Here is a 27,333-nt window from a genome sequence, read left to right as displayed (position 1 = left end):
TTCCTCGTCACTGTTCTATCTCCCATTTTCACCCTTTCTTCTAATCAGCCGAGGCTCGCGTGTTTTTCTTTTTCTCCCGCGGCTGTATTTCGTTGTTTTCCATCCGGCGTCACGAGGAACGAGCAAATGTGCGGGTCACTTGAAATTGGGGATCCGCGCGGGTACGCGCATGCGCTGAGAGGCGATTTTTTGCCTCGGACAGCGGCTCGCCAGCAGTCGTCCGTCTGTCGAGAGCGTGTTGAGAGGACGATGTTGTTCGTCGTGCGTGAGGGTCGACGACGACGACGTTTCGTAGCGCAGCGGGACCCGTCGACGATGTGCTGTCTACGTAGCGTCGCGAGATACTTCGTGTTCGCGTAACGCGAGTCGAAAAACGGAGCGAAAAAGTGAAATAGACACGGTACACCATTCCACGACAGAGTCCATGCGCTCCTCATAGCGATGGCTTCGGTGAAGGTTGCCGTGAGGGTTCGTCCCTTTAACAAAAGGTGCGTGCTATGCAACTGGTGATAACCTGTACGGATTTATCGACGTTTCTCGGCACGTCGTGTTAGATTTTGTTCACCACGGATCCCATTTCTTGCGGCACAACTAGTTTGCGACTGGTAGAGCAGCTCGACAAAGACTGCTCTGCTCACAACTCGGATGACAGTGTCCTCAAATATGTTTTCGGTATACTTAGCGAGTCCTAGACCTTCGAACGTAATTCGAGTCCCACGGAACGATCAATCATATGGTTTCGATCGACCCACCATGCGACGACGACTGTGCGACAAGATTCTGCCACCTGCTGTCATTCGTCCCGTATACGACGTTATCGTGATTCTCTCTCTTATCATTTTCGACAATTCTCTTCCGAACCGTTTCAGGATTCGAGGGAACGTCGGTGAAAATGTCGCTCAAGTGTACAGTTTGATGGCTGTGTGTGAATATGTCAAATTTGTATTCCAGGGAGCTGGCGATGAATGCAAAGATGATCGTGCAAATGGATGGCAAGAAAACACGGATATTCAACACCAAGGTAGCCCGTAGCATTCAAAACATATTGCCTTTGACGTTGCTCGATAAAAAAAGAAACTAACCGTTGCTTATTAAGGTTAAATGCCTCCCTTGAAACGTATAGTATACGCGCATCATTCGCAACAACCAACTCCTGCCAATCCTTCCGCGGTTCGTCCTTAATGATCGCGGACGTACTTTCTAAAAAGATTTCTAGGCTTCGGAATGATCTTTTGTTTGCCCCGAATTGCCGTTGACCGCCACGCCGTTAAAACGCTCCGTGCCCGATACGTGTCATAATTTCTGTACGGACAAACCTCGGCTATTGACCCATTAATGTCTCACGGCAACCGCGATGTACATTGTTTGCGAACGTGGCAGAATCTTCTTTTACCATCCGGGGATTATTTGTTGTTCTAACGTTACATCATTGATATACATGCTTGTCGAGCGAAATCTCTGACCGAGATCTCGCGAGCAAGATAGCGAACTGCACGTCATCTGATCGGAGAAAGTGCGAAAATCGTTGCTGGACCAATCCCGGACGAGTCACTTTCCGTCGCACAACACTAACCACAAAACTGACCAATCGCATCGTGACTAACACACGCTCCGTGCAAATAAAATTTGTTCACATTTCTACGAGTAAACTACGACGCAATTATACATTGTCCCCTTTAATGCTTTTTGGTGGATTTGTTTTACGTATAACGCGTTAAGGGAAATTTTTACTTTGGTTCGTTTGTCATAAGCCTTTGTTTCCATTTCTCCGTCCCTCGGGTGACTCAACGTTAAAAATACGAACTTGGTTTTCCGTACAATTCTTTTTTCTCGAATCAAGATCGCGCTACGCGTTTTACGATTACAGATACGCGAACCATACTTTTTGCATTACATTACCATTTTATTGCATTTATCCCCGTTAATTATCATAAAACGGATTTCTCGTTTTATCGATGGCGTGGTGAAACAGGTTCATGAAAATCTAGCGCATGCAGCGTAACTATTCGTCATGGAGATCGTGACGTGTTTTATGGCGCGCAAACCACCGTTGAATCCTCGATCGAAGTAAACATTGTCGGATATAGAAAAAATTCGCTTATCAAACAATAGGCTTATTTTTTCCAACCGATCTCGAGACGAATAGTAACGAATTCGCAATGTGCACAGTGGAATTGATGACCTCGACTGATCAAACACGATGACTAAACAATATTTTTCCAAGAACGAACCTCAAATTTCTCGCGACATTGAGCGCGTTGATCGCGATTGACGAACGATAATAACTCTCACCATAACTCTTCTGCTTATTGTCGGTTGCATGATGGGTATGAATATAAGGAGTTTTACTTTTTAATTGCCTCCTACTCCTTTTGCTGTTGCATAACAAATGGAGTGGCTCTCGATAGAACACGATTAGTTATGTGGGATGCAGCCTAACGAATGCACGTGACATAACAGCTTACTGTTTGCGAGCCACTTATGAATGATGCTTCTTTGACAGTCATTGTACTACCGTTTCATCCGTGTCGATCTATCCGACTTTCTTATCCTTTAAAACGCAATAATCAATCGTAACCAATAATGGAATTTTTCCTACCTGCGAAATGATTGTTTGTTTTATTATTTCACTGTGACCTGATGGTATTGCTACGAAAGAATTATGCTGATGTATTTACGCGTTATTTCCAGACACCGGGTAGTTGCAGAGAAATCGACAGGGAGAAATACAAAGACTTCACGTTCGACCACTCTTATTGGTCCTTCGACGCGAATGACGAGAACTATGCATCCCAGGAAGAGGTGTATATCGCTCTGTTCTTTTAAATCTATCGTGAATCTATCGATTCGAAATCGTATTGTCAGAAATCAACGGAAAGAAATTAAATTCGATCGCCCATTAAAAACTAAGAAAAGAGGCATCGTACATGGCTTGTAGAGTATAACTGTTTAAAGTGGCGCCATATTTGAATACACGATTCGCTGTTCGTTGCGATCAAGATATTAAATTAATAATTATTACGTCAATATCGCGAATTAAGTTTCACGTGCTTCATTTCTGCCACGAAACCAATTTTTTGTTTTACCAACAGATACGTTATCACGATCGATTGATTCACAGGATTGCATTGGGCAATGTTTTGACGATGAGCCACGATCTGAATTAAAATAGAAACCTGCGTGCACTGGTATAGTAACCATAGTCGTAAGAACTGGTACTAATTGCAAAATTTCATATTTCCCGAATACTTAAAAAATGATATCGAAACTATTTAAACGCTTTAATTACTATGTAAACGATAAACCTGTTTACCCCTTATCACGCTTTTACAAGTAGTCGCATATCACGGTTAAGATATGAAATAAGTATTTTTATTGGCTATAAAAAGTGACTGCCAATTGAATTACCTAATTGTCAACAATTATGATTCGCGGCTCGTTAGAATTCCTTCATTCGAATCGCTATTAAAAGTATCCCGTCAATGAATGTGGTTAGATACTCACGCAACGCGTGTCTGGTGCTATCTTTAAATACGATAAGGAATATTTCCATTCGCTACGGTGGATACCCCATTGGTATCGCCTTGCAACAGCTGGTCGCTGATCTTTCTTCTCTTTTAGGTTTTCTACGATCTTGGTACGGACGTAATTGAAAGTGCCTTCGAGGGCTACAATGCCTGCGTCTTTGCCTACGGCCAGACAGGGTCCGGGAAGACCTTTACTATGATGGGCACACCGGTAATACGGCGATGGTTTCGCCTTTCATAAGGATCTATCTTATAACATTATCGTTTAACAACATGCTACAACACCACCGGGTCGTAATATACGAAATGTCTGTTTGACAACTTGCTATGTTTTTAATCGTACTTATTTAAAGTTACCGTTTATCTGTAATATACCACCTCGATCAATTGTATATTGATTTATGTAACGATAATATGTGAGAGGCATAATTCTGAGTTTATTATCTCGTGCGTCTTATAGTTTCAAATATTTGAATTTCTTTTATATCTTTTTCATTCAATACAATATGCCTTCGTTAAAGACATGGTTTGTAAATTATGTTAAAAATGTTACTCACTGTCATTCATTCTGATGCATAGACGGTACTTCAAATAATATAAAAAATAATGGTGTATACAATATATATATTTTTTTATATTTAGATAAAAATATATTAGCTAGCAATGAAATTATACTCATTTAAATTGTAAAAGACGCAAACATTTCGTTTGTCACGACTTCACAGATGTACCTCTATTCAAACAAATCTTCAGCATTAAGTAAATTTTGTTTTCACTCTTTCTATGCGATTTAATTTTTGAAAGACTCTCTTATATATAAATTAAACTCTCCAATCATTTCAAGCATCAATAGTTTTTTCATCGATTTTCGTAAAGTTTAATCTATATAAGAAAAATCGTTGAGATCTAATTTTAGGATTTTATTAACATATTGATACGCTTGAACGCTCCCCTAGCGATTGATCACAGTTTCTCATCAGCACAAAAATCTCTCGCATTATTGCGAAACGGTTTCCTTATACTTTCACCGGTCATTTCATTTCTACAATTTTTCTCCACCCCCCAAAAATAATCGAAGGGTCAGCAGAGAAAATGATGAAAGCAGAATTTTTGTTGTATTCCAAAGAGTTCCATCTCGCCAATCTTCTTTTCATATCTTTCGAATTCAATTTTGAGACGTTAATATCCTCCAACACTCCTTACTTTCTGCCTAATCTACATTATGAAGCCAAAAAAGTACACGGTTCGCTTTGATTATGTAACGCGATTGATTCAATAATCAACAGCGTACATTATCACTCAATCAGAGTATTCAATCAAATTATAACTTACACTGTTTACTTTGCTGCTAATTTTGTTAGATCAGCCGCATTCTTCAGCTAAAGTGGATTGTGTACTTTCGCCTGAAAGTAATTCTGTCGCTACAGTCCTAACAGAAAATTCTTTTAATCTATTTTAATGGAAATCGTATAATATTCCGTCTATGGTATGAATGTATAATCAGTTGTCTTTAACTTTTTTCACTTCCGTTGACATGAACATTTCTACTTCTCTAGGGCAGCAATGTAGTAACAGAATTACCTTAAAAGTGTACTTAAGAACTCAGTTGGCAAAATTTGTAATTAAAAATTGGATTCGAATGATGTTTCTCTTGCACGTCTGACATTTTTCTTCTTTCTTTTTTTAATCATCTCACGCGCATTATCAGGAAGCTCAGGGGCTGATACCACGGATTTGTAAGACACTGTTCGCCAGAATGGCTGCTGGCAAAGAGAGCGGTGCGTCGTATAGAACCGAGGTATCTTTCCTGGAAATACACAATGAGAGAGTAAGGGACTTGCTACGATTGGACCAGTCACAGTCTCATTCCCTCAGAGTGCGGGAGCATCCTAAAAGAGGGCCTTATGTCCAAGACCTGTCCAGTCACCTCGTGTACGATTATTCAGACATTCAGGTAAACGACCTTGTTTCCTCCACTTCCTGCTCGTTCCACCACACGGTACCACTCGTCGCCTAGCGAGATCTTCAGTACAAAGAGTAATCTTCTACCGTTGTAGGAATGCATGGTGAGAGGTAATACGCACAGAACCACGGCGAGCACAAACATGAACGACGTGAGCAGCAGGAGTCACGCAATTTTTACGATCACGTTCGTCCAAGCTGGACTATCCGAGGGCAACATGCCGTCGGAGACCGTTTCCAAGGTGCATCTCGTCGACTTGGCCGGAAGGTAGTCGAAACGAGCGTCTTCAGGATCATTTTTTTTCTCTTGTACTATAGCTCAACCGCGTTTTAAGATGTGGGCAAAAAGTTTTTATGGGAAAGTTTGTTTTCTCTTCTTCAAACTTCCTGAATACGGACAAACGAGACAGTTATGTATCACTCGAGGTTGGTGATTGTTTAAGGAAAAATTATACAAAGTAACTTTGTTAAACTTACGTTTATACCTCTGCTATTTTTATACTTATGTCTGTACTTTTATTAGTACATTGTACTTACCGTGAGTACAATCGATAAAGTTTGGTATAGATTCTCTTACAAGCACGTGTATGAATACATATATTTTGATCAAAATGTTATCCTGAAATGAAAATAGTGGTAATAAACATCAACAATCTACAGTGCAATTTACATGCTCATATAAGATGTGTTACAAAAAATATGTAAACTTCTTGCCTACATTTTTAACACTAGAACAAAACCATTAATATGATCAATGTTCATAATTTATTTACAGCGATTCGTTTACGAAAATTGTCATAAAAGATATGTATAAGAATGCTTAGCATATGTTTGTAGTATTTTCTTAAATACGCATTTTCATTTTATTTTCTTTAAAGCAAACGGGTGTACTTTAACGCTCGGTAGTTCTAGTGTTAAAAATAATTGTGATGAAGTATAATAATGGCTTTGTTAAGAAATTACGTTCTCACGTGTTTTCCTGTATTTGTTCAGCGAACGCGCGAACGCAACGGGTGCGACAGGCCAACGGCTGAAGGAGGGTGCGCACATCAACAAGTCATTGGTGACTTTAGGCTCTGTGATATCAGCGCTCGCAGAACTCAGTTCCACGGGCGATGCGTCTTCTTCCTCTAAGCGTAGCGTCTTCATACCTTACCGGGACAGTGTGTTGACGTGGCTGCTTAAGGACTCGCTTGGAGGTAACTCCAAGACGATCATGATCGCAGCTATCAGCCCGGCCGATTGTAACTACGGCGAGACTCTAAGCACGCTCAGGTACGCTAATCGAGCGAAGAATATCATTAACAAACCGACCATCAACGAAGACCCGAACGTGAAATTGATCAGGGAACTCAGGGAAGAGATACAAAAATTGAAATCTCTTATTGGGAAAGATATGGCAAGTATTAATGCGATTCTTCTTTGAATACTCTAAAAGTTTGTTTCGTTAATCCTCCGTCGAGTGTATCGTTTCTCCACAAACAATATAACTTTTCAGGACAAAAATAATTATATCGAATTGACCAAAAGATCTTCTCGCTTTTTCGCAACATAACGTTTGCTACGCGATATGCGAGTGGATACGGCAACAAATCCACGAATGCGGGTAGAATTTGAAAGTAGACATTTTAATGAGTCATTTGAAAGTAAAAGTATGAAGATTGGTTGTACTAATCGTGCTCAGCGTAGCCTCGAAACGGGCGGAAGTAAAATGTATTTTCGACATACCATGCTACATTACTACTGCAAAGGTAGAAATGCAGTGCAAACCAAAAAAAAAAAATATGTCTACAAGTATGCGGTAAAGATGCCATGAATGATAGAGCAAGCTAATTTTTTATTTACTGAGTTTTAAATTGGATGTTTCAATATTTGATAAAAAATACCGATGCAAAGACATTGGGTAGAAGTTTGTAGACTTAATCTAAATAAATTTTTTTAAAAGTGCTTGATAGATGGAAAAAGATCGTTAATAAAAAATAACGCGAAGTTTGTTTCAAAATTTCCTTAAGAGTTAGTAAACCTTTTGACTATTCTAATAGAATATCTGAAAATATTGAAAACGAAGCAGTTATCAATATATTTTAGACATCTTTAAATTGTATCAGTCCTGAATAGATTCTTACAACCAAGAGCACATGTTACTCAAAATGTTTTAATTTTTATTTGTACCACTATATTTTTGAATCAACGATGCATAAAGGAACATTTTTATTAATTTATTTATTTACTTGTTTATAATAGAAGAGAAAAATCTTATCAAGACATTTTTTCTTGACGGAGAATTAATAATATAAAAGGAATAAGTATGTGTATTTTAATGATAAAATATTACCTGTTTATCGCAGAGTGTTGAAAGGCCACCACAAGTATTGTTAGCGCAGATTTATGAGAAACAGGAACAGGAGAAAGTGTTGACAGAAGAATGGACGGAAAAGTGGCGAGAAACGCAACAGATTCTCCAGGAACAGAAAGCGTTAGGATTACGGAAAAGTGGCGTTGGTGTAGTACTAGATTCAGAAATGCCGCACTTAGTAGGAATCGACGATGATCTGCTTAGTACTGGTGTTACGCTTTACCACCTGAAAGAGGGTAGAACGTTAGTGGGAACGGAAGAAGCACCGACCACGCAGGTAATCATTTCAACTTGTGCACGGTAATGTCTTAAAAAATTCAACTCGAGGTACTCTATCTAGATAAATATATTTTTATATACTTTGTTTCAATGGACCACCAATGCAATTAAGGAGAATATTTCAATTACCCTCGAGTTGCGTTCTTTGAAACGTTATTCCTATGATGAAGTTTTTCCTATGATGTAATCTACTATTTAACGTGCAGGATATTGTATTAACTGGTGCGGACGTCGAGCCAGAACATTGTGTGGTGGAGCTAGATAACGGTGTGGCGACCCTTCATCCCCTTTCTCCTCATTGCTGGATCAACACCGCTCAAGTAGATAAGCCGACGCGGTTGTCGCAGGGCTGTATCATTCTTCTTGGCCGGAACAATATGTTCCGATATAACGATCCGGCTGAAGCGGCGAAACTAAGAAAGGAAGGTGGAACGGGTAACGGTAACTTACAATCCACGGTCGTCAATCTTTCAAGATTGTCACTCTTGAGTTGGAGTGTCTCGGATTTGCATGCTTCGTCCTCTAGCGATAACCTCCTAAACTCGAGCGAAGATCTCCGGGCGCTCGAAGAACTGGAACAGCAGAAAGCTGCTCTGATTAAAGAGAAGGAAGACTTCAAGGTGCGTGCATCGATCAATCGCCGCATAGTTACGGCTTGCTGGTTATCACATTTGTTATGTGGCTTCAATTCTCTTTATCGCTCATGTACGATAAATGATTATTCTGTTTAAGCAGTCAGAAAATTATCTTCCTACGCTATTCATTGATTTGAAAATTATCATACGATACTGTTTATAAATACTTCTAATCTTCGGATGAATAAAGTGCGATTAAAGATACAAGCGATTTTAGGATACAGTATCGGCAACGATAACAGATAACAAATGTTATGTTTTTGTACAAATTCCTGAATATTCTTTCTTTGTGCTAGCAAACCTTGCGGTAGATATTTATGCGATTCTCGAGCACGCGTCAACGAATAAAATCATATTGTTTGATCAATTTGCGCAGAGGGAACAGGAAGAACGAGAAGAAAGATGGGCTGCGAGAAGAGAGGCTCTGGAAGGAGCGCAGCGCGAGCTGGAACGCGAATGGGGTGCTCAGTGGAAAGAGTGGGCGGACGCGATAGCGGCCCTCGAGTCACGGCAGCGCGAGTTACGCACGCGACGTCACCTCTTGGAGCAAGAACGGCGGGACGAAATGACGCAAGTAAGTGACTCGGACGCGCCGTCTCCGGACTTGAACGTAATCTCGATCAAGTATCAATTCTACCTCGTCCTTATTGCTCTCGGTGTCCTTATTTGCTTGTCTGGCAACATCATCATCTACTCGCACGTTTGCCCGTTAAACATGTGACACCCAGAAAGAACTGATACGCGGAAAAAAGTATCTAAGTACATGCATTTCTTCTTTATGTTCTCCGTCAAGTGTTCAGAAGTTGAATCGCTTGAACAACCCAGGGTGGTTCAAGTGCATAGGAAAGGAGTACGTGCTGCGCCATCACTGTTGATGGCGATCACGTTTCTTTCATTTTAATTTACTTTAAATAGACTTAGAGAGTTTCATTTAAAATGAATAAAAGGCTTAAGGTGCTCTAAAGCAACGGACGGCGTCTAATGTCAGGCTTTTCTCCTGAATGTAACATAATGTAACTAATGTACAATTGCATTGTTAACAGAGACAATATTTGTCCAATTGTATAATTGAATCGTTGTACGAAAAGGAAACGTTTCATTTTTTTTTCTTTTTTGTATTATATTCTTGACTCTACGCAGATTCTATTCACGGGTTTCTAGTACGAAATGCGGCCAATTTTCACGCAGACGATACTTTAGCCTGTAGAAAGAGAAAGACATATATATTAATGCTTATTGCTCTTTTTATTGCGAATTAAATAGAAAAGCTTAATATGACGATAAGCTGTGCTTGAATACGAATAAAAGTGCCAGTGTTGACGAGATATTGCCGGACAAGTATGGCATTCCGTGGAATGTTACATGTTAAGTACCTTGTAGACGATTGTTAAGGTGAACAGACTAAAAAGAAAAAACGAAAGAACGTTTTATTGTACATATGTGGGCTTGTTTTTTGTAGAAACGTCTATATATATGGGTTTGTTATGCGAGAAAGAAGAAAGAACTGTTGTTATTATATAAATATATATATACGAATACTGTTGATTAATAAATTTTTCTTACAAAAATTGGCCTTCGATCTTTAACGATACATGATATATATATATATATTATATTGCACGTACACTTCTATTACTATCTATATTCTATTTCTCACTCATATTTTGTTAAGCATTATTTATATATACTTACACAATCGAGAGAATTAACAGCTCCCGATTAACAAACCCAGTGTATCTTGTTAACAATTTTGTTGGGGTACGTCCACGCACGTGCACTTTGAGTGCTGATGTGGGAATTAAAGACCTAACTAACTGAACTATTAAGGTAATGTATTATCGCGACTATTTCATTGACTCTTCTTTTTTTTTTATTTTTTGCCTACAATTAATTTTTCTTTTATATTCCATTGAATTTTCCAATAAAACTCGTACGAGTCGACCTCAGCCATAACGTTCACGTAGCTCCCCTCGTACATTTGTTATCGTTGGTGCATAAGAAAACGGCATGCTTTTACTTTTATTTTTATCCACTGAACATTACTCTTCTCTTGTAACCGATAACCGAGTATGTGTACACACGGTGACTTGTAAAAAAACATTTTTTAGTTGTTAACTAAAGTACCTCGTGTGTGAGTTTAGTATTTGCCTTTCCTCGATCGAACGTACAATAAGAGAAAGAACGAAAGAGAAAAAAATAAATGAAAAAAAAAAGAATGGAACGCGTCTAAACTATATTATTTTCTGTTATCTTTTTTTGTTAATGCATCGATATCTGTATGTGTGGTACTAGGTAGAAAATTTATGTAGGGAAGTTGCCTCTCTGCGCACAACATTGCAGTCCAAGCATCGTCAGTTTGAAGAGTTCATGAGCAATCACGAACGCGCTCAAAGACTCCATCAATGGTGGGAGAAGGTAAGAGTCTCCAGAGAGAAAGGAAAATTCGACAATAACGCGCGCGCGGCACGTGTAGTCCGTAGTTTGATGTGGCACGAACTACTGAAAAAAATTAAAAAGAATAAAAGAAGTGAAAATATAGAAGAAAGTAATCGCACGCAACATATGGCCCTGCATCTTGACCTTATTTTCTTTTCTTTTTTTTTCGTTGTTGTTAATTACTTCATTGTTCTACTTTTTTTGTGCATTCATTTCGATTGTATGAAAATTATGATAAAGTACTAATATAGAAATGGAAGTTCGCAGTCTTTCAGTTTAGACAGAAAAATGTACCATTTCAGACGGACGACGGCGCTGGCAGTGACGGCAGCTTGCCAGAATCCTGGTCGAGCTTGAACGATGATAAATGCGTTGACGCGGTGAGAGAGCTTGTTAATCATCATGTAAGTGAACCTGACACGGTGTCTACTTTCTGGTTCTAATTATAATTTCGACATGTCGAATAATTCTGGAAACTAGGACGAGCAACCGGGGACCTTATGTTTCTGCGAATCACGTACCTCTCAACTGCAATTGCAAACAATACCAAATTGATTTCATTGAACAAATTGGATGGACCAGAAAAGATTTAAAAAGAATACAACTTATTTCTAGTTTATATGATTAATAAAATACTATATATATATATAAACAATATGTAAAGACTAAAACTATACTCCAAGAATCTACCTTCCAGAAAAAAGAATTGGCCGTCCTGGAAACTGAGTTGCAGAATAAAGTGAAGTCCCTGAACGAGCATCAAAGCAAGGTAGATAAAATGGAGGAGGAGTTGATGGAGATCGCTAAAAAGCAAAAGCATATGTTTTACTTGGAAGTAAGTATGAGAAATTAGGGTCATATAGATCTATTTACAAGAGTTGACTCTTCTAAAATTATGCGCCATTATAAATCACCATTTTTGGAAAATAGATATTTAACTTCTTCTAATACATACAACAGACAAAATGTTAATAATTCTGTGACTCCTTTCCTTAATTTAATTGTCCTAATATTTTCAAATAAGCGGGTACAATTAAGAAATTATCTAGATTGCGATTGAAGGAAATAGATTAAAATAATTTTAAAGAGCACAACTTTGTGAATAAACTATTGTAGCTGCAGAGGGTAGAAAATTATTCAAAATTCATATGGGTAAACCTAATTTATAATACAAAGCTTCTCCATATACAATTAATTCGTCAAGTTATTTCTGTCATTACCACTAAATACCATACGTTTTTACCAGTTGGAGGGAGAAGGAAACACGGAGAAGAAACTGCTCCTCGCTAAACGGAGCCAAGAACAGTTGCAAGAGATCTTGAAGAGGAAACAGAGCCTCTCGCTCAACCTTAAACCCGTACTACCCGTTTCCCCGTGTGATCGTTTCTTGACTGGCGACGAAGTTCTATCGAACGGAGATATTCAGTTACTGCAGGAGGGTTGCAATAGAAAACTCCAAATAGCCTCTGCCATGAGTCTACTGCCTCAAAATGATCCAAGTTCCATAGACACAGTGGATACTTTTCATACAGCAGCGGCCGACTCGCCTGAGCCGCGGATTCCATTCGAGGATACAAGTGGAAAAGAATCCCAGATCACTCTCACTGACGAACAGAGGGAGCTAGACGCGCAACAGAAAGATTCTCTGGAAGTACAGTTGGAAAATGACAGGGCAAAATTGTGCGAAACGGAAAGCAGAAGTTCGTTGAACCTGAACAGAAGATCTCTCATAGAAATAATCGGGAAGTTAGATACGTGTAACGGCAGCGCTAACGGGGAGAAGACAGAATCGAAGTCCCCGGCGAATTCTGTCACGGAGGACGATGTACTGGAAGACTCGCTGGAGTCGCCTGTTCATCAGAATCCAGCGATGAAACGATTGAACCAAAGAATCGCTCGTCAACGAATGATGGTGATGAGGTGCCTGGAGGCGAACACGCCGTCCAAAGAAGATCTGAACAAACAGATCACGATCTTGCAAGACCTACAAAAACAACAGATCGAGTTAGAGGTATCGTTGCTGGAGGATGAACGGAAGAATCTCAAACAACAGCCAGTGTCACAGTGCGATGATGATAGGCTGGCAGTTGGCGACGCAAACGATCGTGTACAGACTGTAGAAACGAAAACGTGCCACGACCTTGCGTCCACGAGTAACTCGGCCACATTGTTGACCGTGGCCACAACGCGATCTCCGCTTCTCAGGAACCACAGGCCTAATATCACTGAGGAGGAGAACTTATCGGAATCAGTTGCACCTAGAATATCATCAGGAAGAGGATACTCGACAGTATACTTAACGGTAATTTCATTAACGTTCGCTTCTCTACGACTGGGTTACTAGAGACTTGAAAGATTATAAGATTACTTATGTGAAATAGGCCATTTCTGATGTGATAGAACGAAAGAAGAAAAAATATCATTTGTTTCGAGTAACCCAGTCATTGAATTTCGAGGGATTGTACTCTCTGTTAAAAGTAAAGTATGATTAACATATCTAGTGCGGATGTCGATTGTATAATACGTTTTAAAAATGAATTCATATTACGTTAAAATTTTACGCTTACGCTACAAAATAACACTTTTGGAACTAGATTCTTCTGAACAGCGTACAATCTTTTCTTTAGCATACATCTACAGACATCTAATTAAATAAATATACACTAAAAACTTAAAACTTCATACGAAGTTTGAACATTCTAGGTCGTCGTCTGTTTTACTTCTAAGTAAAATTCGAAAATTTTCTATTTCTAATCTACACTACTTTTCGTAAAATATTATTACAATCTTTCTATTTAATTGTTTGTTAAAAATTCATTCGCATACTTATATTAAATTATGGATGGATATTCTATATGGAACAGCACAGTAGGAAGAAAAAAGTCAGCTATATCGGAAATATTCATTCGTCGATGCATTTTGACACGCACTGAATATGTTAAGATGAAAGTTTCGAGTTCTAGATCGTAATTAAAGACATGAAAGCTTTAAATCGTTTATTATACCATCAATGCTTGTCTAGAGTCAAAATCGAGGTGATCGTTTGAGTAGTCCTTATTCTCTTACAATCACGAGGTCCCTGCCGTCTTTGATAGCGAACGACGCCGACTACGACAGCGTGATTAACATGATCGTTAGTATACCTTCCTACGTGATACGTGGAGCTGGAACATCTAGCCACTACGAGTATGAAGTACGTGTTGTGGCCCATGACGACAGCTGGACCCTTCTGCGTCGATACAGAAGATTCCGAGAGTTGTACATTTCTATGCGACAAAAGTATGGTAGCAAGGTAAGTGGACATTCATCAACCCTTTCAGTGGTGAGTAATATTGGAAGATGGTTGCGTTCGACAATTTATACATATCCATTTTAATATCAAAAGGCTTCTATTTTACTGGTCACTATTTTAATCCTTTTGATTAGTGTTTAAGTACGAAGGGTCGGTACCCTCTGAAGCCCCCACTGGCAGCTAAACAAATACCAATTGGTCAAAAATAAATTACTTAAAATACTGACCATTTAATATAAGTTTATTTAGTCGAAATAGCCACCATCTATTGTTGAACAATTTGTACGTGTTCAACATCTATTGTTTGTCATCTCAAGAGACCGAATCTTTCAAACTCGACGACCACATAACTGAAAAGGCTAACGATGAACAACTATAGACACATAGTATATTAAAACACATTAAACATCAACGTTTCAATAGTTTTACATGTCTTGATTGCATAGGTATCAGCGATACGTTTTCCACCTCGACAAGTTTTCGCAAAGTACGAGGTTGTGGCACGGCAACGTAGAAAACGTTTAGAGGAATACTTGCGACGGTTGATACAGATCTGTTCAGAATTGCCGCACTGCGAATCTCTCTACAAGTACAAGGGCAACTTGAGCAACATAGATAAGCAATCGTTGCTGGAATTTAGTTCGTTCTTCAGGCGTGGAACGTTCGAGAGCAGTAAATATGGGACAAGTTAAAAGATAGAGGAGAGAGCGATGCACACGAACATACATACACACGATTCCCCGAGGATAGAAGAATGAACAAATTCGAGTGAGCGCATAGGAAATATTTACAATTCGTTGTGTATTTTTTTATAAAGAACGAGCTGGAGGGAAGCCAATGCGAGAAAAATATTAGCCAAGTTAGCAACTTTTTCACGTGATAACTGTACGCGTATAAAGTTTTAAACGACGATTATCATATATTTACCAAAATATGTTTCCAAAAGTTTATTGTTTATAAGACTGATATATATCGCACGTTTAATATTTGTTTTGTTTTTAGCGTTAGTAAAAAAAAAGAAAGAAAAAAGGAGGAAATATCGTGAAATTTACACAGACGATGCATGAAACTGAAATTGCTTCGATATGTGTTTCGTAAATACCTGCTTTAACGAAAATTGATCCACTCGTAGACAGATGAGTATAACACAATTTGAAAATAGCTATAGTATACTGTCATATACTTTTTTTATCACTTAAATTCTTCAAAATTTAGAGTTCATCTTTAACTTTTTAAATGAATGCCAAATTTTTTGACAATATTATACTATATATACCAATGGTGTTACTATTCCAATAGGTATTAAACGACTTTTTACTTACTACGATTAATGATTGATATGGAACACAAGAGACGACAATCGTTCAGTTATAGATTAGACCAATTTTCGCTAAAGTTATCATTTACGAAATTAACGAAGCGGTTACAGCTCATTCGGTATTTGAGAGAAGCAAAGATCTGATGGGTCTTGAAGACATTCTCGACATTAGATTCCGGCAAGAATCACAATATTCTAAGTGATATTGATCAAATTCTACGATCTGACTACTCGTTACGGGTTTGGGAATTTTTCCTAACGTTTTTTTTTATCATTAGAATTTTACAATTTTTCAAGTTGTACCCTTTTTCTCGCTTCTGGGTTTCGTACGAATTGTTGATTTTATTGAATCTATACACGCGTCTATCTCTAGCGAGTATGTAGCTAGATCAGTATTGTTAAAAGATACGCACGATATAAAGATAATTTGTTGTCCGCACAACCACGGAGACCATATAATGCGTCGGGTGTTTTTATGCTCGTGATAATAATTAGATTTCATAAATGAACGCGTTTATTTTTCGTCGTACCAGCGTCTTTTACACCGTCTCGTGACTGAAAACTCGACTCGATATTAAAATGAAAATAATATTAATAATAATAATAATAACTTCTTCCTTGTACGTAGTTATAAACTTATTGAATTATCATAATTTTACGAAGTGCAAATGATATCATATCGCTGTTGAAGTTCTTCCGGTTTCGGGGATTTATATATAATATATATATTGTATATGTATACACTGCGTTTCGCGGCAAAGTTTGTACGAGGAAACAAGAGAAAAAGGAACAGCGATGTTAAAGTTTACTTGGGATCGTTATGCTTATAGCAATTTGAGAGAATTGTTATAGTAAACGCTAACTTTGATATTATCGATTATTCTCGGCAAAATGTTTATCCGCTATATTTATATATGAAAAAACTGCTTCTGAATAAGAAAAAAAAATAAAGTAAAATAAAAATAAAATAGAAAACGAATGCGATGCAAAATTACCCTTTTCAATGGCATGCAAAATATATACGCTTCTCAAGTCCAATAATCATATACTGTAGAAGTAATAAGAAATCGCTATCTTTTCACTGCATAGCCAAAATCATTTTGCCTTGAATTCTCCAAATAACAAGAGTGTTATTAACGAAGCTTACACTTCATTCTTTGTTGTTTAATATCGAATGAAACGCATAGCAATACGTATTGTCATTGAAATGGATTATTCAAAGTTTGCGACTGAACGATGAACGATATTTAATTCCATGGCTGTGTATAAACGGACTTCGAACCCCGAGGAATTGTCCTGAACGGCTAGTGGTACTAGTAGCTTGTAGCCGCGAGGTTTGTATATTTAGCGAATTGTTTAGACAAACATTATACCTCATATTTCATACGATTTCCGATTAAAAAAGAATAGAAAAGAAAAGAAAAAAGATCAACTGCTTTTTTTATACTTGATCTATGCGATCTATGTTCTATAAATGTAAAGACACAATAAATTTGTCATAGCTCGATTAATTTAATTAGTTTTAATCGCTATTCTTTTTATTCTATAATCTACCTATAAAAACCGTTAAGGATTTCGAAAATCGTTTCGTACTTAACGTGTGACCGCCAATTAATACCGGATAAATACAACCGTTATTTATTATTTATGTTATTCTGTTATTTTACAAATGTAGATTTGTATCTTGAGCATTTGTTGAGATACTAGATTCCTATCCGATGTAATTGTTTGATGTAACAAGTACTTATTATTGAAAAATACTGGGTCGATCCGATTCATATAACACACGCGCTATTCAACCTTGATTTGTACCAATTCATGGAACCATCAGTATGCATCCGATGTTCCATGATATACTAATCGATTCCTGATATAAATTTGTAAGTGACAATTTACCAACGATGAATTATTTAAACGGAAATATAAAAGCTAGACGATCAATATTGTGAATAGGCACTATTCTTTTGTAATAAATTATGAATGTTATATGCTTATCATACCTACTAAATGAACACTTGCTCGCTTGCTAAATTATCTGCAAACGGCGCAACAATAACCCTGGTGGCAAAATAAAACGTTAAGCCAAAAGTAATAGAGATTGGTAATGCGGGCAATGCTTTCTTGAATATAGCCAGCAACAATAATGTTAAACAAAGACCCTGAAAATAAAAACGTTCATAATCAAATTTTTTACTCTTTTTACTAGGTATTTTAGCACCAGACATAAACGACTTACAATAAGAATGGCAACAAAGCAAGCCAATGTAGTGTTCCAATCGCCATAACTGGAAGCTTTCCCAACTAAAACGCTATAGAATATAAAATCACCGAGACCCAGCTTCACTCCCCGTTCTTCTTCGACGACTGCAACTTGCATTCCTTGCGATTCACGTACAACACGATTATCTTGTTGCCTTGAACTTTCCGTTAGCGATGATGTGTTTTCGCGCACCTCTTGTGCCCGCCTTTCCCCTCGATCACCTAACAATAAATCATCATATCAGTTACAAGTATACTACAAATTACAGATAATTTTAACCGAGAAATTTAACTACGATGACTATATTTTAATACTAATAATATTGCTAATGTTGTATTAATCATACATGGTATATTTTCAAGTCTCTTTACGGAACCATTCACTTTTAACATATACCATAATTTCACGCATAAATCCAAACATTATTTTCTTTTGTACTTCTTCAATTAATTATTTTAATATTCATTTATATGCAATTATCTACCTGATTAAAATACATCTCATTTGCACACACAATTCTATAGCTTGCATACAATACGATAAATTTATTTACTACCATGTGTTTCTACCCATTCAGGAGTAAATCCGCCCTCTGTATCACCAGCTGCAGTGCTATTTTGATTATCAGTTTGGCCACGCACAGAATACGTTGCACTATCGCCAGTAGCAGAATCGCTGTTGGTCATTGTTGCTGCCTGTACATACCCAGCGTATGTCATGGTGGTGGTATACATGATCGTGGAAGAATAAATCAACGCCGGAAAAATTGATTCATTTCGCTCTTGAGCGGTTTCTACAAGTATCCTTAAGGGACCCTTTGGTGTCAATACAGCAATCAAGTCTGAATAAATTAACGATATGGGATTATTATTAAACAATTATATTTTATTAATTTCATCGTTTATAGTTCTTTTTTAATGGTAAGTCCCCCTTACCCCAAATGCTGATGACACCTAACACAACCCATGCCGTCCATTCTGGCAAATATTTGATAAATACAAGTGCCATCAAAGCGGAGATAAAAATAAGATATGCCTGTTGCAATTGCAAGGGACCATGCCAATGTATACAAACCATTCCAACTACTCCAAAATTCCATAAAACTATGCCTAAGGTAAACATGTCCATTGGAATGTTATATGCTTTCAATATTTGTCTGAGGGCAGAACAACTTTTACTTAGACAATTGAAAATATAGAAAGTGATTAACAAATCGATGATACTCACTCGCAATATAATATAGAAAACATTGACAACAACAATAAGGAACTTATTATCAACCATCCATGGATTACTTTGTAAAATTTGTATTTATACAAAACGATAAGTATCACCGTCATAACTACAATGAGGCTCATAAGTATTAAAGAATTGGCAAGTGCCTGCCAAGCTTTGGTGCTAGTGTCAGCACTGTCTTCATGGAATGGAGTGTACACTCTGAAAGAAAGTATTCATTTGTAAAATAAATATTGTATTATAAAAATAAAATGAAAAAAGTTGTCAATACTTACAAATACATTCCTTTGGTTGTATAGAAATTTATTGAACTAATTGTTGCAACTACTACTAACATACAAAGAGAAACAGGCACAAATAGCTTGATGACATGCGCCGCTCCATATTTCAATTCTTCTTCCTCTTCGTCCCTGTAATTTCTTGGTCTACCTTGACCATCATTACCCGATGTACCCCTCCTGCCTGTGCTTGCATTGTTTGATATACCAGGTGTTTGAATATGAACTTCGGGAACACCATTTTCAGCCTACAATTTATATGTATCATAAATGTGTTATTCTTTTTATTCAAAAACAATTAATATACAAATCAATTATTTAAATAAGAAAACAAAATCTTGTTTCACTTTTAACTTCACGCAATAACTACGAAATATGTAATATTTCATAATAAAATTTAAGTCTAACATAAATATTAATGTCCTTAAAATTTATATCTCAACTATTGACTAATTATAGTTTGTATTCAACTAAAACATTTCATATTGTATCGAATCACATATCTATGATACTGACATAAAGACGCGATATACTATTATAGCGCATTATATTGACAAACTATTACACATTAATTGAAAATAAACCTACAACGCTGAATAATATTACGGCTTTGAAAAATATTGAACAAAGTAAAAAATCAAAAAGCGCTGAATAATTTCGATACTGTTATCTGTAATAATTAGATAAACGAATGATTGAATTGAGCAAATACCAATTGTATCGCTTTCTTTAGAGACTTCTGTTTTTACCCCTACAGAAATCTGTCATCAGTCATACATTTGTATTTCTTTTTTAAACAAAAATTAGTAATTCAAACGCTAAGAAGTAAAATGAATTTGTTTAATTATAGACGTTGGACAAAAAAAATATTACTTCTTCGTTACTGATACGCGAACGCCTTTTTCTACCAGTAACCAAGCCCAGATCGTCCGTGCGAGATTCCGCAACGTGACCGTCCATTAGGCTTGTGTATTCGTCTGCCGAATCGTAAGCTTCACTCTCAGACATTCATCAACGCTTCTGTATAGTTACGGACAAATCGACATGAAAAAAATGTTCCTGACAGATTCATACGCTTTTTCTTTGCACCCCCGCGCTATTTACTCTTTATCACATATAATAGTGTACGATCACATTAGAAGCGCGATACAAAAGTACACAACAAATTTTTGTACGTCGATAACCATCAAAATCACCCTTATGGAACTTTATCACGATATACGTAAGAAATGCTTGGATCAGTCAAGAAAAATGCACACTCTCGACGATTTGTAAGTTTACAACGCAACCACAGTATACAGTAGCGAAACTCTCTGTCGGCACCTTTGATGTCGGTGTACCATAAAATTGAGTGCGCATGCGCGACAGAAGCTACCTAATCGCAGTGCCACCTGGATTTCAATCTCACTTGCATTTTTTTACTCTCTATCTGCCCAACTTATTTTTACGTTTAGTTAATCAAAATTTAATAAAAATAATAAATGTATTATTTCTAATACACTGAAAAACAAGGAAAGAAAGCAAAAATCGAAAAAATATAAAATACACATGTTACTATGACTATAAAAATGTAAGAACATAAATATTATACAAGATAAACAAGAAAAAATATAATGAAAAATACAAAAAATATATTATACATTGTATATTTTATTTTAAAATTTATTTTAAAGTTATTTTATATATACTTAATACCTATGTATACAAATATATCGGTAACAAACATATATCTTTTGCCATGTTTACTTTTACATTGTGCATCTATTTGTGCTGTTAATAATCTATTAAAATCTTCCGGTAATAACTTACGACCTAATTCCCTCAAATTATTATATTCGTCTTGTCTACTTGGGCTGACTGATTTTCTTTCCCTTTCCTTCGCATGTAATCGCCGAATTTGTGTACGCAATGCATTATTTTGCGTTTTTAATCTTTTAACTTGTTCATGTAATTTTTTTATTCTGAAACTATCATCTAATGATCTCTTTGTATGAGTCGTCATCAGGCTTGTTCCTGGCTCCTCAGCAGATGTGCCTCTGTAATATTCAAATCTGTTAGATTCATTAAAAAGGATTTTTAAATATATGATATAAAATTATATAATTATAAATTAGCTAACACAAAATAAACAACAAAATAATATGAAATAAAATAAAATAAAATACAGTAAAAGTATAAACTTACGGTTTCATTACTTCTGTCTCGAAATTACTAGCAGCAGAATGGCAAGTTGGCAGAATTATTTTAGAGGTTTTTGTATTCCTGAAAACAATTTAGGTATAATTTATAAATTTACTAATTAAAAATACATAAACTCATTATTCTATTAATATATATTACCTATTCTCTTCTTCAACTTTTATAGCCCCTTCTGCATATGTAATACTACAACAAAAAAATATGTATTATAGAAAATTACAAAACAATATAAAATATAATTTTAATTATTCTATTAGTATATATTACCTATTCTCTTCTTCAACTTTTACAGCCTCTTCTGCATATGTATTACTACAACAAAAGAGATATATATTATGGAACTATAAAATTGTATATAAAATTGTAACAAAAAAATATGAAATACAATTTCACATACCTAGATAGTTCTTCTTTTTCTGTAGCTACATTTTGTTTTGCAATTACATTTGTATTATCTCTGAAAAGAATTTATTTATTAAATTAAATTGTGTCAAATAATTTAATCATTAAATGAAATTATGTCAAACTAACAATTATTATTAAACTTACTGTTGTTTAGTATCACGTCCCAATAATAGTGTTGGAACAGCATCTGGATGAAGGCTAGCTCTAACTTTATTAATTCTGAATAATTTTTCTTCAAAATGTAAATGGCACAGACGAATATTGTTAAATGAATATTGTGGACCTTTAGATAATAGATCATATCTTTTGCATGCATCTACCCATTTCAACCATCTGTAATATAAAATTGTATTAGTTTTATCAATAACATATTAATTTATATATTACATATATTTATATTATACTACTCAAAAGAAGCATGGCATCAAAAAATCATAAGGCATATTATAAGACATGTTATACCTGTCTTGTTCCTTTGGAAATTTAAAATAATGTCGCTTCACGTTGAATTGATTTAAGCATCCCAGTATTGCACAATTTGACTTCTTTCTTGTGTCCATTTTTTAATTATAAAATTAATGCAGCAACGTCTGAAACAAAGCTAAGATCAAAGTGCTTCCAAAGAGAATATATAATTTAAAATATTTATATAAATTAACAATTCCCTTAAATTATTAATCAAAATACTTTTAGAAATTAACAACTATTTTAATTTGATTTTTTTTGCTTCCTTTCCTTTTTCTTCTAAAATCTTCGAAATAGCTTGAACGTGCTTCAACGCTTTCAAGCAGCTTTCAACAGATATTGAATTCCCTCCAAATTCAGCTTCAGGTTTGGTTAGATATTCAATCGTCTTTTTGTTTGCTAAGAAAGAGAGAGAAAGAAAAATTAAAGAGCAAGTGAGGCAGAAGTTCAGATGGCACTGCGATTCAGTGCCCTGTTTCGCGCATGCGCATTAAATTTTGTAACACATAAAATCGGGCAAGTTGCGCTACTGTATACTGTGGTATAATTACGATCCTCCCGTGAGAATCATTTATACAATTAGCGGCTCGCCTTTCAGGAAGCGCCCCCGAGGAGAGGAACAACACCCGCGGCCGGTCCGCGTTTCTCTTATTCCAGCGACCGGCTCCGTCCGCTTTATTTATAGACAGTGGAAGAACGTTCCGAGTTCTTTCTCTAAACTAATATTTATGCCGCGTACGCCGTGTACGCGGTCTTCTAGATGAGAGGCTTCATTCTTGGTGCCCTTGAGCGATGGATGGATTTAGACTGGGCCATAAGATAATGTATATGTATCTCTCTCTCTCTTCTGATGAGTACCCTGGCGTCTACCCAGACAACACAAGATAAGATGGTGGCGACACTTCCGAGGAGTGTCAGCAGATCCGTAGTCATCTACGTCCGCACTTGTTAGTTCAAATGCCGGCACGCAGTGGCAGCACGTTCTAGTCACCAGCGTAGCACGCGTGCGAATGACACTGCGCCAGCACCAGCGTGACACGCGTGTCATCGTTCCATTCAAAAATTTTTCCTGCATTGGCGTAGGCGTCACATTTGTTAATGGGGAACCACCTGTTATTCCGTACAAATTAAATACGTCAGAGTTTAGATATCCGCATACGAGTACTGACAGACGTTTTGGTAGTTCTTTGCCAACATTTATAGTTACTGAGAGAGCCATATATATTTTTTCAATTCATCAGGAAAATTCATGCCAATAGAGAGTATTAAATACGATGGCAGCATATTGTTTAAGGAAATGTAATAAATGATACATTTACTTATAAAATGTTGAACCAATTAAGTTACGTTTACTTTACTAGCGTATCACAATTTTCAGGTGAAAATATTGAACGTAATTATTTGTTTTCCTTTGGTTATTGGTTATATATATACCATATTCTTGTGGTAAATGGTTTTATCGTTTGTAAGGATTATTAAATATAAAATATACCTTTGTTACATGAATTTTTAAGGATGAGTTGAAAAAAATATTTATAAAATAAGTGTATGTATTTTTACGATAAAGTAATTAACGAGTTTTCTGAAAAAATCGCTGTATTAAGTTATAGTTTATAGAAAATAATACAAAGAAGTTTTTCTATCTTTCTTTCGTGTCAGTGTATCTATTTTCGAATAGAAATAAATAAATTGCTTAGTTTAGTCATTTTTAATATTCGTTTATAATTTTTATGCAAACAGCTTCTTCATTGGTATATATTAGCCTACGCCACTGGCACGCGTGTCACTATGGTGAGCTGATAGTGTCATTGGCACGCTGTGTCGCCCCTGTGCTATATCGCCGTGCCTTGATAGTGCCATGACACGCAGTGTCGCTCCAGTGCTAGCCCTGTGCTGTTACGAGAACTGAGAGGCAGCACCGTGCTAGCACAGTGCTTAGAGTTCCATCCGGTGCTATTGGCGCTACAATCGCTGGTTGTCTGGGTAGATTCATTGAATTCAATGGTATCCGAGGGTAGCAAGTACAGGCATCGTGGTAGCAGTTGGAACGGTATTTCTTCTAATCTGAAAACAATTATATTAATATTTCATTTTCACATAAGATATAACTGCATTCAAGACGTCAATGTAATGGTTTTTTAACTCAATAAATGTGACCAACTCAGCGTGTTGTGTCAGCGTGTCAGCCGTGAATGTCCAATCGTGACCATTATTTTAGTCAAGTTCCTTGGAAAACCGTGAAGTCTCCAAAATTACAGCGAAGCTCGCGTGGTTACTTCGAAGCTCAGACGTCTGAAAGAAGCCACGAACCTCCTGAAACTTGGCGAAACTTGCTTTTTGTAGAAAAACACAGAATTTAAGGAACGAAGAGGGTGGAGGCCGTCACAGGTACGATGGCGACGACGACGACGAAAGCTGATAACGGGAAAGGGGGTGACGGGCGGTAGCAGTGGACGGTGACAAGAAAAAAAAATTCGTGGCGCGGCAGCCGGTGTCTGCAGGATTTCGCGTGGATGGCAAGAGAGAGAGACGGAGCGAGGCCGGCCGGTATTGATTATGAGCGAAAACCGCACCCTCGGCCACCCTCTGCGCGCCCTAACCGGGGGTTGGCCAACAGCCGCCGCGCGCACGCCGCATAAAGAAAGGAATCCTGTGCAGTCGTCGTCTCTGAATCTTTCTTCGTCTGCCCCTGTTCAGACTCCGATCAATCCCGGCTCGCCTCATCAGCCCTCCCAACCCCGTCTCTAGAGACATCGAATCGATCTCGGTCAGTCCTCTTTTTTAATTATTCGATTAACGGGAACTGTCAGAAGCTACGAGACAGGTGCGCAACTTAAGAAACGATTCGAGGGATGATGAGTTGGAAATTGTTTAGATACGTAACTTGGGACGTGTCCTCCTTTAAAAACGAAATAAAGGGTGGTTTTTATACGAGAAAAGATTTCGAAACAGAAGAGCGTCGGAATGTTGTAGCGAACCATTCAAAAAGTGGTGGAATACCTGTTTTATACGCAATCCGCAGTTGGAATTTTGTAAAATGGAGGATGCGCCATTTATTTTTGCGGGGGGTTGCAGCATCCGCCTGAATTGGGGATGGCGATCCAATGAGAGCACCGTTCTCCCTCTGCGAAGATCACGAGGAAGCATCTGCGCAGCTTCCCTTCTGGACCAATCCCCTGGCCACAGAAAATGGCGGAATCTCGTCATCCCTTTTCAGAAGATTCTCTACACGTGTAATTCCATATTTGAACACGATCGAAATCGATGGAACGATCACGACTCTTGGTCCATTAGATACCTCGTAAACGTAATCGCAGCCGGAGGTTTCTGTTTTACAGACAACGAAGATTTTGCTGTTCAGATAACAGCGACGCGTTTCAGAAGCCTCGAGCGTCTCGTTTCGTAACTCGTCCGACCGGTAGCGTGGCCAAGGAACCAGCGAACGCCCTCGTTTTTCGTTGATTCCTTTTCTTTTTTCGACCCGTTTTCATTGGCATGAGATATGAACAATTCTAAGAAATTAATATCGCCGATACGCGAGACATGGTCGCCCTGACTGCGCCGATCCACCGGTTTATCGAGCGACCGTGCAAATGGAATTCGACGATCGATCTCATCGATGCTATTTTCTGAAAAATTTTTATTCAAACTGGCGACGCTCCATATCCGGTGTCTACATCTCGCTGAACAAAAATTTTCCAGCATCTAAAGGTTCCCTAGCAAAGCTAATTCCAACGAGTAGTCCTCGACGATTCCACGGCAAAAGAAGAAACCCATTTCCCCAGTTACCACCGGTGATCGACGATTCCTCGAACACCTGGAACCTCCTCTCTAAGACATCATGGTCACTGGAAACATCACTGGCCATTTAGATGCAGCTGCTTAACCGTCTTCAAAGCCGACTTCGCTCGTTCCAATCGCGGCGAGGCGAGAACCCTTCCGAATGACTAATATCTCCGGAGTAGCCGAACGTAGCGAACTTAACTCGACTACCACGAGCAACCTCCCAAGACCTAACGAATCGATTCGTTAGACACAGTCCCGAGTAAACAAGCGCCCGCATAATTCCGTCCGCATACATAATTCGATCGTCATATCTCGTATCAATATTAATGATACCATCTCGCTCCCTCGACCCGCGATCCTTCACATTTTCCCTTCCGTTCTCCAATGCGCCCCTCGCTCCTCTTCGCCCTAGCCCGTCCAATTAAAAACCGACTTCTAACGGTTAATTAGCAAGTGCCATGGCGCGCAAACCAACGTGTCGTGTAGAAACGTAAAGTGGAAACGCGAGGACAAAGGAAACGGAAATCGTCGAGGGTAAGCTCGTGGCCGTTCCTTCTTGTTTTCCGCGTAATCGAAGATTCGCGAGCGTACGTACGACGCTATACGAAATGGAAATTATATTCAAATGGCTGCGTTCGAATACCCGACGAGGTTACGCGACACCATCCGTAAAGGTCGAGAGGTTCGAACACTTATCCGGGTTATAGCTGACTCTCTTCCTCCTTGTTCAACGCGAGTACTTCCCCTTGCGTCCGTCCTTGGTCAGCCTTCACGGGAACGGCCGAGACTTTACGACACCTCCGCGGCGCTTGTTTAAACAATTAATCCGGCATTTCGTCCGTGCGGACCTGCACGTGCAGGTACTCCTCCGATGCTGGCTCGCGCGTTCTCCACGGGGA

At 37.8% G+C, this 27,333-nt stretch overlaps 2 protein-coding genes across 13 annotated transcripts; one reads left to right on the top strand and one right to left on the bottom strand.

Annotated features, from left to right (window-relative positions):
• The first annotated feature begins 117 nt into the window (after positions 1–117).
• On the top strand, positions 118–15,621 carry Klp98a (kinesin-like protein 98A). Of its 2 annotated transcripts, XM_076903988.1 has the most exons (16): positions 118–488; positions 952–1,021; positions 2,692–2,802; positions 3,622–3,738; positions 5,236–5,481; positions 5,585–5,757; positions 6,483–6,888; positions 7,838–8,122; positions 8,331–8,744; positions 9,136–9,333; positions 11,052–11,174; positions 11,498–11,599; positions 11,893–12,030; positions 12,442–13,497; positions 14,218–14,487; positions 14,934–15,621. In XM_076903988.1, exons 1-16 carry the CDS (start codon positions 442–444, stop codon positions 15,177–15,179), a joined length of 4,002 nt encoding a protein of 1,333 aa, XP_076760103.1. In that variant the 5' UTR covers positions 118–441; the 3' UTR covers positions 15,180–15,621. The 2 variants fall into 2 exon arrangements, with proteins under 2 accessions (XP_076760103.1, XP_076760112.1); XM_076903997.1 differs by lacking the exon at positions 11,052–11,174.
• Psn (presenilin) lies at positions 9,327–20,732 on the bottom strand. 11 transcript variants are annotated; one of them, XR_013102491.1, is made up of 12 exons: positions 20,453–20,732; positions 19,577–19,827; positions 19,293–19,502; positions 19,001–19,221; positions 18,622–18,906; positions 18,042–18,286; positions 17,806–17,964; positions 14,201–14,461; positions 12,416–13,453; positions 11,886–11,998; positions 11,490–11,723; positions 10,168–11,258 (listed from the first exon to the last, which is right to left on the bottom strand). XR_013102491.1 is itself a non-coding variant. In XM_076904415.1 (8 exons), the coding sequence occupies exons 1-7, from the start codon at positions 20,585–20,587 to the stop codon at positions 17,809–17,811; spliced, it is 1,503 nt and encodes a 500-aa protein (XP_076760530.1). In that variant the 5' UTR covers positions 20,588–20,732; the 3' UTR covers positions 9,327–9,960; positions 17,806–17,808. The 11 variants fall into 11 exon arrangements, 3 of the variants coding, with proteins under 3 accessions (XP_076760530.1, XP_076760521.1, XP_076760508.1); XR_013102493.1 differs by having other exon boundaries at positions 10,168–11,255; XR_013102494.1 differs by having other exon boundaries at positions 14,339–14,461.
• Between the last annotated feature and the right edge of the window lie 6,601 nt (positions 20,733–27,333).

The sequence above is a fragment of the Xylocopa sonorina genome, chromosome 1, assembly GCF_050948175.1.
Source record: "Xylocopa sonorina isolate GNS202 chromosome 1, iyXylSono1_principal, whole genome shotgun sequence".
NCBI classification, from domain to species: domain Eukaryota; kingdom Metazoa; phylum Arthropoda; class Insecta; order Hymenoptera; family Apidae; genus Xylocopa; species Xylocopa sonorina.
The sequence above is the reverse complement of the archived record's forward strand: the minus strand, read 5'-3'. Positions and strand labels throughout refer to the sequence as shown.